The sequence below is a fragment of the Nerophis lumbriciformis genome, linkage group LG13 (assembly GCF_033978685.3).
Source record: "Nerophis lumbriciformis linkage group LG13, RoL_Nlum_v2.1, whole genome shotgun sequence".
NCBI classification, from domain to species: domain Eukaryota; kingdom Metazoa; phylum Chordata; class Actinopteri; order Syngnathiformes; family Syngnathidae; genus Nerophis; species Nerophis lumbriciformis.
In genome coordinates, this window is record NC_084560.2 from 27,015,421 (window position 1) to 27,034,154 (window position 18,734).

Consider the following 18,734-nt stretch of genomic DNA (forward strand, 5'->3'; position numbering starts at 1 on the left):
AGGAGAAGCCCAGGTCCTGACTGAGGTCCAGGCTGGTCCTCTTTATCGAATGGCGGGCTCCCGTCTCTCCATTTCTTGCAACGTGAGCGGCTTCACCGATGTCAGCTCTCAAAAGGACTTTGAGTTCCGTGTGACCAAGCCATTCACGGACAACGAGCTGAACATCATCAGTACCAGTGACCCAACATTTGGCTACACCGTGTACCGAAACAGAGGTAACGACATCACCTTGTCGCACGTTACACCCAACTCTGTTCTCTTTGAGATACAAAGTCTTCGGAAAGACGACGAAGGGAAGTACAACTGTTTTGTGGTCAACCCGTATACAGTATACAAAGGAACCTACGATGCAACGACCGTTGTGAAAGGTAACCTGCGGATGTTCTCATTGGGATTTTACGGTTTTCTCCGAAACCTTTTTTAAATGATCTCATGTTTCCACAGTGATTGACAACTCCTTAAGTGTTTCATCAACTGACTCGACCAGGCTGAGCCATAACGAGGGTGAAGCGCTCACCCTGACATGCCGAGCCTCCAGCGACACCATCCAGCATACCCATCTGTCCGTAGCCTGGTATGTCCACAGAGAGAACCAGGACAACGCACAGCTCATCTTGTCCCTGGATAGAGACTTCACGTTAAGGCCCGGTCAAGAGTTCCGAGGGCGTTACCAAGCCGGGTTCATCAGGTTGGATAAAGTCGGAGAGGCCACTTACAGGCTGAGGATGGAACAACTGGAAGTGTCGGACCGTGGCCGGGTCTACTGCCAGGCCCAAGAGTGGATCCAGGATCCTGACCTCTCCTGGTACTCGCTCGCACAGAAGACTGCGGGGGACACAACACTGGATGTCAAAGGAAGAGGTCAGGAAAGTTACACGTGAACTCAACTTACCAGTTTGATTGGTTCTGTGTTCTTAACTTGAAACACTTGTATCTCAATCCGTGTCTCCTATTGACATGAATTGAAATCAATTTAATTGCTTACCCCCCCCCCCCAAAAAAAAACCAGCACAATAAAAATATAAATGCCTTTTTTAAAGAAAAACTAACCTTTTGATAATAAATATGGTCTACAAACAATACAATAGAATGTACTACTAACAACTACAGTAGTTTTATGAAATTATGTAAAAATAATGTTCAGCTTTTTCCTTGGAGAGCAAACTTCTACGGTATCTCTTACAGTTGTTTCTCCATCAAGCACACCATCAGCAGCTTTTCTATATTTTCATGGATAAATGTCCATATCATTATAACATTCTTGGCTGGTAGTAGCGACTCATTCTGCTTCAGTATGGTGCAGACAAGGGTTGTACGGTATACCGGTATTAGTATAGTACCGCGATACTAATTAATCATATTCGGTACTATACCACCTCTGAAAAGTATAGGGCCCCAGGGCAGCTGTGGCTATGAAAGTAGCTTACCACCACCAGGTGTGAATGATTGATGGGTTCTACATGTAAAGCGACTTTGGGTACTTAGAAAAGCGCTATATAAATCCCAGTTATTATTATTATAGGGCTATATAAGTAAACTTTGATTGATTGATTGATTGGTTGGGGCTTGTGCAGCCTTTTGAGACATTTGTGATTAAGGGCTTTGATTGATTGATTGATTGATCACGCCCCCCATGTGAAAACATCCTCCCAACACTATCAGTAAATTATTATCATGTGCAGTTGTTTTTTAAGCAGTTACGAATGACCTCTAACTCTCTAAAAACTATTTGTCTGCACACAAGAGTCTTTTACTAATATTTGAAGAAGACATTAGTAACTAACTCGCCTTCCTCCAACTGTGAGGTTGATAGTCGACTGAGACTCCTCCGAATCGAATTGTCGAATTTGACTATCAGCTCACCATCAATAAGTTTGATCATTTTATTTGGCTTACGCGAATAAGCTAACCTTGCATGATGTTACTGTTGAAATTTGCTGAAATTGTTGTCCTACATTTTGCCTCAGTTACTTTGCAAAGCGATTACCGTATTTTTCGGACTATAAGTCGCAGTTTTTTTCATAGTTTGGCCGGGGTTGCGACTTATACTCAGGAGCGACTTATGTGTGAAATTATTAACACATTAGCGTAAAATATCAAATAATATTATTTATCTCATTCACGTAAGAGACTAGACGTATAAGATTTCATGGGATTTAGCGATTAGAAGTGACAGATTGTTTGGTAAATGTATAGCATGTTCTATATGTTATAGTTATTTGAATGACTCTTACCATAATATGTTACGTTAACATACCAGGCACGTTCTCAGTTGGTTATTTATGCCTCATATAATGTACACTTATTTAGCCTGTAGTTCACTATTCTTTATTTATTTTAAATTGCCTTTCAAATGTCTATTCTTGGTGTTGGCTTTTATCAAATACATTTCCCCCAAAAATGCGTCTTATACTCCAGTCAGACTTATATATGTTTTTTCCCTTCTTTATTATGCGTTTTCGGCCGTTGCGACTGATACACCGGTGCGACTTATACTCCGAAAAATACGGTAATCAACAATCAATTCAACTTAAGATTCTTAACAATCAAAAACATTGTGATTTGGCGTTTCAAACGTTGACATATTGATAAGTAGGAATGGTTCTATGACTGAACCCTGAGGCATACCATTAAGTTCCACTTGCACAGTAAGTAGAAGTACCCATGTGGCTGTGCATGCTTGGAACTATAGATGGACAGACCAGGTTCTAGTGAATAGAATAGTCACCAATGGAAACATGTCCATAGTGAGTAGAGTCATGATATGCCATCTACCATTTTGGCACTTCTTGGTCATGGAACGTTTTTGACAGCATTTGTGCTCTGTTCTTTGTCTTTTTGTGTGTCTGTGGCTGAGCAGAGTTGGTCCCAGACAAGCCCTCTGTGGTGGTGAGATTATCTGCACAGCAGTTATCTCTGCAGGAGGGGCAGGAGCTCCTCCTAACCTGCAGTGTTGACACGCAGAACCTGGAGGAAAAGTTTTTCTCTGTAGCTTGGCACCGCGCAGGTGTGGAGATGGCTCGAATCGGTCCCACGGGGGTCCTGTCTGTGACATCTGAGTACAGTCTGCGAGAGAAACAAGGAGAGCTCAGAGCCAGCAAGACTGGGGACGGAGATTACCGTCTCGTATTGCAGCCTGTTAGCACTGACGACCAGGGAGAGTACATGTGCAGAGTGTGGCCCCAAGAAAGAGGACAACGTGGCGCCTTTGTGCAAGGAGCTGCCCAAGACTCCATCTCTCTGCAAGCTAGCATCTCTGCTACAGGTCAGCTTATTATTAACAAAATGCATGTTGCTGTATGTATATTTTTGACCCAGCAGATTTGCTCCCATTTTCAGTAGACCCATAATAAATTCATAAAAGAACCAAATTTCATGAAGGTTTTTTGTGACCAACAAGTATGTGCTCCAATCACTCTATCACAAACAAATAAGAGTTGTAAAAATGATTGGAATCTCAAGACAGCCATGACATTATGTTCTTTACAAGTGTATGTAAACTTTTGACCATGACTGTACATGTGTGTATAGAAATGTCTCTTACCAGTGTTTTCTAACCATAGAGCTGGGGCCCATTGTTTGGCCACGAGCGCCCCCTAGAGGACCACAAACATTTCTGTTTTGCAGCTGTGGTCCGCAGCGGTACCCAGTTATAATACACTTTTCCACTACTAGTAGCAGTAATGATAATCTCAAACAAACAGAAGAAGTCTGAAGCTAAAGTCATAAAGAAGTTTCTTAGCACAAAAATTATGACTAAAGTGGTGAAGCTGTGTTTTCATTGACGGAATATTTGAGAAACATATATGCCATTATTATTTCTTATTAATTTAGTTGGAATGAATTTATTTAAGCACTGTATGTAAACATATCAGGGTTTTTATTTTTGTTATCAGCCTGACAAAAACTTTGGTAATAATCTTTGTGATTAAGACATGCTTTCATATCATTTGACAATGTTTATTTTGTTCAACTGTAACCAGGTTAAATATAATTTTTGAATACAATTAAAATCAAGAGTAACATGACTAATTCATTGGTTATGTTTGAGTGGGCCCCAAGCTCCTCTGTAGTGGAAAAGGTGGGCCCCGAGGTTAAAAGGTTAGGAACCCCTGCTCTAAACCATTCACAGCATGTCAAGTACATGTCAAAACAACAGGTGGCGCTGTAACCCCAAAACTATAAGGCAATTTCTCACAAGAGGCACAATAACAACCACTGTAAATCCAGCAAAACCTAAATGACACGTACAATTATTCCATTCCTGTCCTGCAGGTGATTTAGTAACAAATACAAACTCCATCCATCCATCCATCTTCTTCCGCTTATCCAAGGTCGGGTCGCGGGGGCAGCAGCCTAAGCAGGGAAGCCCAGACTTTCCTCTCCCCAGCCACTTCGTCCAGCTCTTCCCGGGGGATCCCGCGGCGTTCCCAGGCCAGCCAGGAGACATAGTCTTCCCAACGTGTCCTGGGTCTTCCCCGTGGCCTCCTACCGGTTGGACGTGCCCTAAACACCTCCCTAGGGAGGCGTTCGGGTGGCATCCTGACCAGATGCCCGAACCACCTCATCAGGCTCCTCTCGATGTGGAGGAGCAGCAGGTTTTACTTTGAGCTCCCCCCGGATGGCAGAGCTTCTCACCCTATCTCTAAGGGAGAGCCCCGCCACCCGGCGGAGGAAACTCATTTGGGTTGCTTGTACCCGTGATCTTGTCCTTTCGGTCATAACCCAAAGCTCATGACCATAGGCCATACTTGCCAACCCTCCCGGATTTTCCGGGACACTCCCGAAATTCAGCGCCTCTCCCGAAAACCTCCCGGGACAAATTTTCTCCCGAAAATCTCCCGAAATTCAGGCGGACTCAGGTCCTCCACAATCACGTTATGACTATAGAATGATGGAGGACGAGTTCTTGGTTTCTTATGTGGGTTTATTGTTAGGCAGTTTCATTAACGTCCTCCCAGCGTGGCAACAACACACAACAACAGCAGTCACTTTTTTGTATACCGTAAAGCAGTTCGTCTGCCGTAAACAGCAATGTTGTGACACTCTTAAACAGGACAATACTGCCATCTAGTGCATTTGATGAAAGCACTTTTGTGCGTGCCACACAGCAATGCATCGTCAGAGAGGACGTTCAGCATGGTTAGAAAAATAGTGACAGAGAATAGAACAAGGATGGACAATTCAACCCTTAACTCAACAATGAGTAGATGAGTGTTATGTGTTTCTGTATATGTGTAAATAAATGAACACTGAAATTCAAGTATTTATTTTATATATATATATATACATATCCATCCATCCATCCATCTTTTTCCGCTTATCCGAGGTCGGGTCGCGGGGGCAGCAGCCTAAGCAGGGAAGCCCAGACTTCCCTCTCCCCAGCCACTTCGTCCAGCTCCTCCCGGGGGATCCCGAGGCGTTCCCAGGCCAGCCGGGAGACATAGTCTTCCCAACGTGTCCTGGGTCTTCCTTGTGGCCTCCTACCGGTCGGACATGCCCTAAACACCTCCTTAGGGAGGCGCTCGGGTGGCATCCTGACCAGATGCCCGAACCACCTCATCTGGCTCCTCTCGATGTGGAGGAGCAGCGGCTTTACTTTAAGCTCCCCCCGGATGACAGAGCTTCTCACCCTATCTCTAAGGGAGAGCCCCGCCACCCGGCGGAGGAAAGTCATTTCGGCCGCTTGTACCCGTGATCTTGTCCTTTCGGTCATAACCCAAAGCTCATGACCATAGGTGAGGATGGGAACGTAGATCGTAATTGTTAACAGTGGGTTTTACATTGAGCTACAACAGTCTGGTGAGGTATATTTGTCGTATATTATTAGTGTGTATATTATTATGCTTCAACACTGATAAAATGGTGAACTATACAGTATACACTTTTTTTTTTTTTCAATATGATCAATCGAGTTTGTATTTTTCTTCTCTCTGAGCTGCCACCTTAACGTGGTAGAGGAGTTTGCGTGTCCCAATGATCCTAGGAGCTATGTTGTCCGGGGGCTTCCATGCCCCCTGGTAGGGTCTCCCAAGACAAACAGGTCCTAGGTGAGGGATCAGACAAAGAGCAGCTCGAAGACTTCTATGGAAATGCAAGAACCGAGACTCAGATTTCCCTCGCCCGGACGCGGGTCACCGGGGCCCCCCTCCGGAGCCAGGCCCGGAGTTGGGGCACGATGGCGAGCGCCTGGTGGCCGGGCCTGTCCCCATGGGGCCCGGCCGGGCACAGCCCGAAGAGGCAACATGGGTCCCCCCTCCAATGGGCTCACCACCCATAGCAGGGGCCATAGAGGTCGGGTGCAATGTGAGCTGGGCGGTAGCCGAAGGCAGGGCACTTGGCGGTCCGATCCTCGGCTACAGAAGCTAGCTCTTGGGACGTGGAACGTCACCTCACTGGGGGGGGAAGGAGCCTGAGCTAGTGCGCGAGGTAGAGAAGTTCCGGTTGGATTTAGTCGGACTCACCTCGACGCACAGCAAGGGCTCTGGAACCAGTTCTCTCGAGAGGGGCTGGACTCTCTTCCACTCTGGCGTTGCCAGCAGTGAGAGGCGACGGGCTGGGGTGGCAATTCTTGTTGCCCCCCGGCTCAGAGCCTGCATGTTGGAGTTCAACCCGGTGGACGAGAGGGTAGCTTCCCTCCGCCTTCGGGTGGGGGGACGGGTCCTGACTGTTGTTTGCGCTTACGCGCCAAACAGCAGCTCTGAGTACCCACCCTTTTTGGATTCACTCGAGGGAGTACTTGAGAGTGCTCCCCCGGGTGATTCCCTCGTTCTACTGGGGGACTTCAACGCTCATATTGGCAACGACAGTGAAACCTGGAGAGGCGTGATTGGGAAGAATGGCCGCCCGGATCTGAACCCAAGTGGTGTTTTGTTATTGGACGTTTGTGCCCGTCACGGATTGTCCATAACGAACACCATGTTCAAGCATAAGGGTGTCCATATGTGCACTTGGCACCAGGACACCCTAGGCCGCAGTTCTATGATCGACTTTGTAGTTGTGTCATCGGATTTGCGGCCTCATGTTTTGGACACTCGGGTGAAGAGAGGGGCGGAGCTTTCTACCGATCACCACCTGGTGGTGAGTTGGCTGTGATGGTGGGGGAGGATGCCGGACAGACCTGGCAGGCCCAAACGCATTGTGAGGGTTTGCTGGGAACGTCTGGCAGAGTCTCCTGTCAGAGAGAGTTTCAATTCCCACCTCCGGAAGAACTTTGAACATGTCACGAGGGAGGTGCTGGACATTGAGTCCGAGTGGACCATGTTCCGCACCTCTATTGTCGAGGCGGCTGATTGGAGCTGTGGCCGCAAGGTAGTTGGTGCTTGTCGTGGCGGTAATCCTAGAACCCGTTGGTGGACACCGGCGGTGAGGGATGCCGTCAAACTGAAGAAGGAGTCCTATCGGGTTCTTTTGGCTCATGGGACTCCTGAGGCAGCGGACAGGTACCGACAGGCCAAGCGATGTGCGGCTTCAGCGGTCGCGGAGGCAAAAACTCGGACATGGGAGGAGTTCGGGGAAGCCATGGAAAACGACTTCCGGACGGCTTCGAAGCGATTCTGGACCACCATCCGCCGCCTCAGGAAGGGGAAGCAGTGCACTACCAACACCGTGTATGGTGCGGATGGTGTTCTGCTGACCTCGACTGCGGAAGTTGTGGATCGGTGGAGGGAATACTTCGAAGACCTCCTTAATCCCACCAACACGTCTTCCTATGAGGAAGCAGTGCCTGGGGAATCTGTGGTGGGCTCTCCTATTTCTGGGGCTGAGGTTGCTGAGGTAGTTAAAAAGCTCCTCGGTGGCAAGGCCCCGGGGGTGGATGAGATCCGCCCGGAGTTCCTTAAGGCTCTGGATGCTGTAGGGCTGTCTTGGTTGACAAGACTCTGCAGCATCGCGTGGACATCGGGGGCAGTACCTCTGGATTGGCAGACCGGGGTGGTGGTTCCTCTCTTTAAAAAGGGGAACCGGAGGGTGTGTTCTAACTATCGTGGGATCACACTCCTCAGCCTTCCCGGTAAGGTCTATTCAGGTGTACTGGAGAGGAGGCTACGCCGGATAGTCGAACCTCGGATTCAGGAGGAACAGTGTGGTTTTCGTCCTGGTCGTGGAACTGTGGACCAGCTCTATACTCTCGGCAGGGTCCTTGAGGGTGCATGGGAGTTTGCCCAACCAGTCTACATGTGCTTTGTGGACTTGGAGAAGGCATTCGACCGTGTCCCTCGGGAAGTCCTGTGGGGAGTGCTCAGAGAGTATGGGGTTTCGGACTGTCTGATTGTGGCGGTCCGCTCCCTGTATGATCAGTGTCAGAGCTTGGTTCGCATTGCCGGCAGTAAGTCGGACACGTTTCCGGTGAGGGTTGGACTCCGCCAAGGCTGCCCTTTGTCACCGATTCTGTTCATATATACATATATATATATATATATATATATATATATATATATATATATATATATATATGAAATACTTGACTTGGTGAATTCTAGCTGTAAATATACTCCTCCCCTTTTGGCCACGCCCCCAACCACGCCCCCGTCCCACCCCGACCACGCCCACCCCCTCCCCCCACCTCCCGAAATCGGAGGTTTCAAGGTTGGCAAGTATGCCATAGGTGAGGATGGGAACGTAGATCGACCGGTAAATTGAGAGCTTTACTTTCCGGCTCAGCTCCTTCTTCACCACAACAGATCGATACAGCGTCCGCATTACTGAAGACGCCGCACCGATCCACCTGTTGATCTCACGATCCACTCTTCCCTCACTCGTGAACAAGACTCCTAGGTACTTGAACTCCTCCACTTGGGGCAGGGTCTCCTCCCCAACCCGGAGATGACACTCCACCCTTTTCCGGGCAAGAACCATGGACTCGGAACTGGAGGTGCTGATTCTCATCCCAGTCGCTTCACACTCGGCTGCGAACCGATCCAGTGAGAGCTGAAGATCCTGGCCAGATGAAGCCATCAGGACCACATCATCTGCAAAAAGCAGAGACCTCATCCTGCAGCCACCAAACCGGATCCCCTCTACGCCTTGACTGCGCCTGGAAATTATGTCCATAAAAGTTATGAACAGAACCGGTGACAAAGGGCAGCCTTGGCGGAGTCCAACCCTCACTGGAAACATGTCCGATTTACTGCCGGCGATGAGGAGTGACAGATTGTTTGGTAAACGTATAGCATGTTCTATATGTTATAGTTATTTGAATGACTCTTACCATAATATGTTACGTTAACATACCAGGCACGTTATCAGTTGGTTATTTATGCTTCATATAATGTACACTTATTTAGCCTGTAGTTCACTATTCTTTATTTATTTTAAATTGCCTTTCAAATGTCTATTCTTGGTGTTGGCTTTTATCAAATACATTTCCCCCAAAAATGCGTCTTATACTCTAGTGCGACTTATATATGTTTTTTCCCTTCTTTATTATGCATTTTCGGCCGGTGCGACTTATACTCCGGTGCAACTTATACTCCGAAAAATACGGTAATCAACAATCAATTCAACTTAAGATTCTTAACAATCAAAAAAATGTTGATTTGGCGTTTCAAACGTTGACATATTGATAAGTAGGAATGGTTCTACGACTGAACCCTGAGGCATACCATTAAGTTCCACTTGCACAGTAAGTAGTAGTACCCATGTCCATAGTGAGTAGAGTCATGATATGCCATCTACCATTTTGGCACTTCTTGGTCATGGAACCTTTTTGACAGCATTTGTGCTTTGTTCTTTGTCTTTTTGTGTGTCTGTGGCTGAGCAGAGTTGGTCCCAGACAAGCCCTCTGTGGTGGTGAGATTATCTGCACAGCAGTTATCTCTGCAGGAGGGGCAGGAGCTCCTCCTAACCTGCAGTGTTGACACGCAGAACCTGGAGGAAAAGTTTTTCTCTGTAGCTTGGCACCGCGCAGGTGTGGAGATGGCTCGAATCGGTCCCACGGGGGTCCTGTCTGTGACACCTGAGTACAGTCTGCGAGAGAAACAAGGAGAGCTCAGAGCCAGCAAGACTAGGGACGGAGATTACCGTCTCGTATTGCAGCCTGTTAGCACTGACGACCAGGGAGAGTACATGTGCAGAGTGTGGCCCCAAGAAAGAGGACAACGTGGCGCCTTTGTGCAAGGAGCTGCCCAAGACTCCATCTCTCTGCAAGCTAGCATCTCTGCTACAGGTCAGCTTATTATTAACAAAATGCATGTTGCTGTATGTATACTTTTGACCCAGCAGATTTGGTCCCATTTTCAGTAGACCCATAATAAATTCATAAAAGAACCAAATTTCATAAATGATAAATAAATGGGTTGTACTTGTATAGCGCTTTTCTACCTTCAAGGTACTCAAAGCGCTTTGACACTACTTCCACATTTACCCATTCACACACTGATGGAGGGAGCTGCCATGCAAGGCGCTAACCAGCACCCATCAGGAGCAAGGGTGAAGTGTCTTGCTCAGGACACAACGGACATGACGAGGTTGGTACTAGGTGGGGATTGAACCAGGGACCCTTGGGTTGCGCACGGCCACTCTTCCACTGCGCCACGCCGTCATGAAGGTTTTTTGTGACCAACAAGTATGTGCTCCAATCACTCTATCACAAAAAAATAAGAGTTGTAAAAATGATTGGAAACTCGAGACAGCCATGACATTATGTTCTTTATAAACATAAATAACCAACTGAGAAGGTGCCTGGTATGTAAAAGTAACATATTATGGTAAGAGTCATTCAAATAACTATAACATATAGAACATGCTATACGTTTACCAAACAATCTGTCACTCCTAATCGCTAAATCCCATGAAATCTTATACGTCTAGTCTCTTACGTGAATGAGCTAAATAATATTATTTGATATTTTACGCTAATGTGTTAATAATTTCACACATAAGTCGCTCCTGAGTATAAGTCGCACCCCCGGCCAAACTATGAAAAAAACTGCGACTTATAGTCCGAAAAATACGGTAATCGCTTTGCAAAGTAACTGAGGCAAAATGTAGGACAACATCCATCCATCCATCCATCTTCTTCCGCTTATCCGAGGTCGGGTCGCGGGGGCAGCAGCCTAAGCAGGGAAGCCCAGACTTCCCTCTCCCCAGCCACTTCGTCCAGCTCCTCCCGGGGGATCCCGAGGCGTTCCCAGGCCAGCCGGGAGACATAGTCTTCCCAACGTGTCCTGGGTCTTCCTCGTGGCCTCCTACCGGTCGGGCATGCCCTAAACACCTCCTTAGGGAGGCGCTCGGGTGGCATCCTGACCAGATGCCCGAACCACCTCATCTGGCTCCTCTTGATGTGGAGGAGCAGCGGCTTTACTTTGAGCTCCCCCCGGATGACAGAGCTTCTCACCCTATCTCTAAGGGAGAGCCCCGCCACCCGGCGGAGGAAAGTCATTTCGGCCGCTTGTACCCGTGATCTTGTCCTTTCGGTCATAACCCAAAGCTCATGACCATAGGTGAGGATGGGAACGTAGATCGACCGGTAAATTGAGAGCTTTGCCTTCCGGCTCAGCTCCTTCTTCACCACAACGGATCGATACAGCGTCCGCATTACTGAAGACGCCGCACCGATCCGTCTGTCGATCTCACGATCCACTCTTCCCTCACTCGTGAACAAGACTCCGAGGTACTTGAACTCCTCCACTTGGGGCAAGATCTCCTCCCCAACCCGGAGATGGCACTCCACCCTTTTCCGGGCGAGAACCATGGACTCGGACTTGGAGGTGCTGATTCTCATCCCAGTCGCTACACACTCAGCTGCGAACCGATCCAGTGAGAGCTGAACAATTTCAGCAAATTTCAACAGTAACATCATGCAAGGTTAGCTTATTCGCGTAAGCCAAGTAAACTGATAGTACAGGGAGCGGACCGTCACAATCAGACAGTCCGATACCCCATACTCTCTGAGCACTCCCCACAGACCTTCCCGAGGGACACGGTCGATTGCCTTCTCCAAGTCCACAAAGCACATGTAGACTGGTTGGGCAAACTCCCATGCACCCTCAAGGACCCTGCCGAGAGTATAGATCTGGTCCACAGTTCCACGACCAGGACGAAAACCACACTGTTCCTCCTGAATCCGAGGTTCGACTATCCGGCATAGCCTCCTCTCCAGTACACCTGAATAAACCTTACCGGGAAGGCTAAGGAGTGTGATCCCACGATAGTTGGAACACCCCCTCCGGTTCCCCTTCTTACAGAGAGGAACCACTACCCCGGTCTGCCAATCCAGAGGTACCGCCCCCGATGTCCACGTAATGCTGCAGAGTCTTGTCAACCAAGACAGCCCTACAGCATCCAGAGCCTTAAGGAATTCCGGACGGATCTCATCCACCCCCGGGGCCTTGCCACCAAGGAGCTTTTTAATTACCTCAGCAACCTCATCCCCAGAAATAGGAGAGCCCACCACAGATTCCCCAGGCACTGCTTCCTCATAGGAAGACGTGTTGGTGGGATTGAGGAGGTCTTCGAAGTATTCCCTTAACCGATCCACAACATCCGCAGTCGAGGTCAGCAGAACACCATCCAAACCATACACGGTGTTGACAGTGCACTGCTGCCCCTTCCCAATCACATCTCTCCAGGTTTCACTGTCGTTGCCAACATGAGCGTTGAAGTGCCCCAGTAGGACAAGAGACACCCGGGGGGGCACTTTCCAGTACTCCCTCGAGTGTATCCAAAAAGGGTGGGTACTCAGAACTGCTGTTTGATGCGTAAGCACAAACAGTCAGGACCCGTCCCCCAACCCGAAGGCGGAGGGAGGCTACCCTCTCGTCCACTGGGTTGAACTCCAACGTGCAGGCTTTGAGCCGGGGGGGCAACAAGAATTGCTAACCCAGCTCGTCGACTCTCACTGCGTGCAACGCCAGTGTGAAAGAGAGTCCAGCCCCTCTCGAGAGAACTGGTTCCAGAGCCCTTGCTGTGCGTCGAAGTGAGTCCGACTATATCCAGCCGGAACTTCTCTACCTCGCGCACTAGCTCAGGCTCCTTCCCCCCCAGCGAGGTGACGTTCCACGTCCCAAGAGCTAGCTTATGTAGCCAAGGATCAGACCGCCAAGTGCCCTGCCTTCGGCTGCCGCCCGGCTCACAATGCGCCCGACCTCTATGGCCCCTCCCATGATTGGTGAGCCCATTGGAGGGGTGAGCCACGTTGCCTCTTCGGGCTGTGCCCGGCCGGGCCCCATGGGGACAGGCTCGGCCACCAGGCGCTCGCCATCGTGCCCCAACTCCGGGCCTGGCTCCAGAGAGGGAAAACTGAGTCTTTGTTGTTTCATTCCCATAGAAGTTTTCGAGCTGCTCTTTGTCTGATCCCTCACCTAGGACCTGTTTGTCTTGGGAGACCCTACCAGGGGGCATGAAATCCCCCGGACAACATAGCTCCGAGGATCATTGGGACACGCAAACTCCTCTACCACTGTAAGGTGGCAGCTCAGAGAGGAGAAAAATACAAACTCGATTGATCATATTGAATAAAAAAAAAAGTGTATACTGTATAGTTCACCATTTTATCAGTGTTGAAGCATAATAATATACACACTGATAATATACGACAAATATACCTCACCAGACTGTTGTAGCTCAATGTAAAACCCACTGTTAACAATTTTAACAAACTAGTGAACTTTATGACATATATAGAGCTTGCTTGCCTGTCAAGACTGTTTAGAATGCGTAGCTCAGTAGGTGTGACGTTTATCGCTAAAGTGAGGGACGTGGGTTTGATCCTCGACAAGCGATGAACATGCAGAGAAACTTGTGGTTGCATTTTGCAAAAGCTGACGGCAGCCTGCAGGTTCCAGCAAGCCGCAAAAAGGTTTTGAATTATTCTGATCAAACAAGCAAGTGTTTTTGTCAGATGCAGAACATTTGCATGCACAGACCACCGAAGGATGGATCAACCTACCCCCATTACACACACACACACACACACGCACACACACACACACACACACACACACACACACACACACACACACACACACACACGTTATATGCAGTGCCAGTCTCTCCACAGGTATCTGCATGATTAACTACATACATGCATCCTTCCATTTTCTACCGCTTGTACAGCAGATATGGGCATCTCCATCAAAAATATGATTTGCCTGAGTGGCTGTACAGGACAGATATACTAAATATATATATATATATATATATATATATATATATATATATATATATATATATATATATATATATATATATATTAATATACGTTAGGTCAGGAAGAAACACAAAGGCTACTTTATCCTTACAAGCCTGATTCCCCCGAAGAGCAGAGAAACCTGTGAAACAGGCTTGAAGGGATGAAATAGCCTCTCTATGAAATATTCCGCTCTACCCCGGTATTGAGCACTGTATAACGGATAAACCACAGAAACCTTGACTATATATACACAGTCACGATCAAAAGTTTACATACACTTGTAAAGATCATAATGTCATGGCTGTCTTGAGTTTCCAATACTTTCTACAAATCTTATTTTTTTGTGATAGAGTGATTGGAGCACATCCTTGTTTGTGCTCCAATCACTCTATCACAAAAAAATAAGAGTTCTATCAAATTAGTTCTATCAAATACTCAAAAACGAATTGATAATTTTCAGGTTGAAAAAATTCATGAAGAGAACTTATTAGTAAAATGTTGGTCATCTGGACGTGATGGGTCCTTTAAGGCTGTTGGCTGTAGACAACCTCCTGATGTAGTTGTTCTCTACAAATGGGGGTAGTCAGCCTTCAAAATGGACAAAAACAGCCTCCATAAGACTCCATACTCCATTTATTTGGGCTAAAACCTCTGAACTGTATTTCTCTCCCATAGAGAGTGACCTCAGCCTGACCTGCACTCCTGCCCTGATAAGAAACATCAACAGTGACATAACCATAAAATGCTCTGTTATGTCATCTCGCCCTGGATTGTCTCGCTACGCCGTCACCTGGATTCTCCAGAAACCGGCCCAAAATGTCATCATTGCCAGCTCAGATCGAGACTCCTCAGTAAAGTTTGGGCCCACGGTGAATGTGGTCCACGGCCAGCGGATCAGCGTCCGACGTACTGAGGGTCCTAGTTTTGAGTTGACCGTTCGAGATACTGAGACCTCAGACCAAGGTTCTTACGTCTGCGAGGTCGTGGAGTGGCTGCAAAATTCTCGTGGCAAATGGCACCGCCTCACCTCGGTCTATGGAAGCACACAGCTGACACTCATTAAACCTGGTGAGATCTTGAATACAACCACACTATTTTCTTCTGAATCATCTAAGATTTCTTCTTCTTCCAGCCAATGATCTGCGTTTGGATACCACGGAGACATGGCTCTCTGCAAGGGAAGGAGACGAAGTGCAGCTCAAGTGTGACTTGATTACAGAAACCTCTGGTCCTCCTCTTTTCTACAAACTCACTTGGTTCTACACCGGGCATGGTTCTCCGACCGTGAACAACCAGCTACTGGAGCTTGATCGCAGTGGCATACTGCGGTACCCTAGCAACAAGGGGCTTCACGGCCTGCAGAGGAGGCTGCGTCTCTCTAGACACAAGCCAAGCAGCTTTGGCCTCGAGATTCAAAGGGTCCATGAGCGGGATAGTGGCACCTACCATTGTCGGGTGGAGCAATACCAGCTCGGACTTCACGGTCAATGGCAGCAGAAGGCTTCAGTCGACGGTGTTCCAATTATGTTGTCTGTAAATGTTACAGGTGTGTTGACCATTTGTACTACTATATTCTGTTCCGGGTCACAGGCTGTAGTCTTGTATCCTTCTTCTTTTCTGTTGGCAGACAACAACTTGTCCCTCATACGGAAAGAGTTGGAGTTTAATGTGAGCACAGGGCAGAATTTTACCATCCCCTGTCATGTCGCCACCCGGTCCAGCCAGGAGTCCAAGTTCCAGGTCACCTGGTTTTGGCAGCAGGAGAGCCACAGCCAATGCTATCCTCTGTTTACATCATATCGCAACTCCACCTTACACGATAGGGCAGGGTGGGGTGAGAGACTCAGACGAATATTCAGCCATGATTCGCCCAACCATTTTGCGCTCACCGTGTCAGAGCCGACCCTTGCAGAGAGTGGCCTTTATTCCTGTGAGGTCCAAGAGTGGCTGCCTACTCTCTCCCACGGCTGGAGGAAGGTGGGGGTGGAAAATTCAGGCTATTCAACTGTCACCGTCTATTCACAAGGTACGTCGTGTGAGACTTTTGTTTTTGTTCACATTTGCTATGGCGAAACGGCAGGAATCCATCCACAGTTGTGATATGTCAAGATGCTAATCAAATAGCACGATTATATCATGAAATAATTCCACCTTTTATAGACATGCTTTTTAGACATTAGAGCTCTTTTTTTAACCACTTCAAGGTACACCATCAATGTCGGGTTTACTGTCAAGAATGTAAATAGTAATGATGGTGGATAGAGATAAATATCAGAAGTAATATTAACATAAAATTGATACAAATATGAAAAACAACAATGAAATACTAAAGGTAATATACAAAAGTAATAGTACAAAATGATAACAGTGATGACAATAACTGAGGATGGGTACCGAATTCAGTACTTTTATAGGTACTGTCCAAAATGTTGTCGCTACCACTAGGTAATGATTCACGTAAAATCAAACGGTGCCATGTTTTGATACCTTTGTTGCTCGTGACGTCACATCCGGTTGCAGACTAAGCACAGGCTCAAACAAGCACTCAGACCGGGCTCAGCCAATCTGTCTCTTAGTAATGTCACAATTTTCATCATTCATTCCACTAATCCGAGGTCGGGTAGCCCAGACTTCCCTCTCCCCAGCCACTTCATCCAGCTCCTCCCGAGGCGTTCCCAGGCCAGCCGAGAGACACAGTCTCCCCAAAGTGTTCTGGGTCTTCCCCGTGCCGGTCGGACGTGCCCTGTACACCATCCTGACCAGATGCCTGAACCATCTCATCTGGCTCCTCTCAATGTGGAGGAGCTTTACTCTGAGCTCCTCTCGGATGACAGTGCTTCTCACCCTATCTGTAAGGGAGAGCCTCGCCACCCGACGGACTCATTTCGGTCGCTTGTACCCGTGATCTTGTCCTTTCGGTCATAACCCAAAACTCAGGACCATAGGTGAGGATGGGAACTTAGTTTGACCAGTAAATTTAGAGTTTCGCTTCACCACGACGGACCGATGCAGGGTCCGCATCACTGCAGACGCCGCACCGATCCTCCTGTCAATCTCGCACCGATCCTCCTGTCAATCTCGCAATCCACTCTTCCCTCACTCGTGAACAAGACTCCAAGGTACTTAAACTCCTCCACTTGGGGAAAGATTTCTCCCCAACCCGGAGATGACACTCCCCCCTTTTCCGGGCTAGAACCATGGACTCGGACTTGGAGGTGCTGATTCTCATCCCAGTCGCTTCACACTCTGCTGCGAACCGATTCAATGAGAGCTGAAGATCCTGGCCTGTCACAATTTTCAATACCAACAAAGCAAGAAAAAAGCACTCAAAAGTACAGTAAAGCTCCACTCTGCTAAATACGCCAGCTTGATGTTACTTTAAATTGGATTTGCTGTAGACATGCTATTGATTAGCATTAGCAATTTTACATGGCGATTTAAACACCTCCAAATTCGGTAATGAAAACTACAACTAAGAGAGACGTTACAATCAAACAGCTTGTGTGTAATAAAATAAGTACAATACTTAGAGTATCCACATTTTGTAGGGCTCAACATAGAACTATATTTGCACATTCAGCTTAATGGTAAAAACTACTTCGTAGCAGGGCAAAACACCGTCGTTTTTACACCACTGCCATCCAACGTCTTGGAATTGCAACTGCATACAAAGTCTAATATATAATTCTTGCATATGAAACTCAGAAATGTATTAAGAAAACAATATATAACAACGCGACAGAACAATTCTTATAATCAGCTTAAATATTACACTAAAATGAGATTGCATTATTAAGCAGTTTATTAACACAAACAAAAGTACAGAGAATTGGTGCCGTATCGGTTCAAATGTGTACGTTACCCAGCCCTAACAATTTTTATGGATTTTTATTTACTATACATGCTATAATATACATTTGCTTTTCTTTGTTTCTTTACCTTTTTTTATTTGTATTACTTTTGACATTTTCATCATCTTAAAAGCCTATTGTGGACAAATGTTGCAAATTAGTGCAAATGTTCAAACACTTAAACAATGCATCTGGTCTGTCCAATGTAATTGTGATGTAAACATTAAACAAACAATAAGTAAATACATAAAAATGTAATTCAAACATGTTATGTTACTGTATATTATTAAGGAATGTAATTAATTTGATTAATAATACATGCACTAAAACTACTGAATGTTTTGTATATGCGATTTGCAAAAATGTACCATAAATTATTGATTTATAGTTTATATAGTTTATTATTTTTACCTAAAACATGAAGAAGTTGAAAGCAGGTGATAATGTGGAGTGCATGAGAAAGGGTAAAGGAAGATGTTTGATTATGTATTAACAAGTGGATTGCACAAAAAAAGCATCAACAGAACCAACGTTGTAATTTAGCAGAAAGACGCCAAGTCAGCATCAATCAGCGTTATAAAGATAGTGCAGCTAACATTTTAGAGTGCATGCCAAGGTAGACAAAAGCTGAACGCTTCAAATGCAGCTACTGGCATCGTGTGGAAGTATAAAAGTAGGTTACCTACAGCCACAGCTGTTAATGCCAATCATTTATTGGCCCGGCGCTAATTATAATAGAAACCCTGGCAGTT

General features: G+C 46.8%; 2 protein-coding genes and 1 long non-coding RNA gene across 3 annotated transcripts in view; 1 reads left to right on the forward strand and 2 right to left on the reverse strand.

The window, feature by feature from the left end:
- klhl6 (kelch-like family member 6) overlaps positions 1 to 967 on the reverse strand; it is a 25,500-nt gene extending 24,533 nt beyond the window's left edge. Inside the window, exons 1-2 of the mRNA XM_061971188.2 lie at positions 717 to 967; positions 518 to 620 (exon numbers count right to left, since the gene is read on the reverse strand). The gene's annotated coding sequence lies outside the window, so the exon portion shown is untranslated. The remainder of the gene's footprint in view (positions 1 to 517; positions 621 to 716) is intronic.
- The window catches only part of LOC133613683 (immunoglobulin superfamily member 3-like), a 52,640-nt gene that overhangs the window by 5,249 nt on the left and 28,657 nt on the right, over positions 1 to 18,734 (forward strand). The window contains exons 2-8 of the mRNA XM_061971395.2: positions 3 to 368; positions 445 to 861; positions 2,861 to 3,265; positions 9,761 to 10,165; positions 14,807 to 15,199; positions 15,264 to 15,677; positions 15,759 to 16,157. Coding sequence (XP_061827379.2) covers positions 3 to 368; positions 445 to 861; positions 2,861 to 3,265; positions 9,761 to 10,165; positions 14,807 to 15,199; positions 15,264 to 15,677; positions 15,759 to 16,157 — 2,799 coding nt within the window. The remainder of the gene's footprint in view (positions 1 to 2; positions 369 to 444; positions 862 to 2,860; positions 3,266 to 9,760; positions 10,166 to 14,806; positions 15,200 to 15,263; positions 15,678 to 15,758; positions 16,158 to 18,734) is intronic.
- On the reverse strand, positions 9,175 to 15,787 carry LOC133613686 (uncharacterized). The gene is made up of 4 exons (XR_009816481.2): positions 15,578 to 15,787; positions 15,385 to 15,509; positions 14,922 to 15,302; positions 9,175 to 9,966 (listed from the first exon to the last, which is right to left on the reverse strand). It is a non-coding gene; the product is annotated as an uncharacterized lncRNA (long non-coding RNA).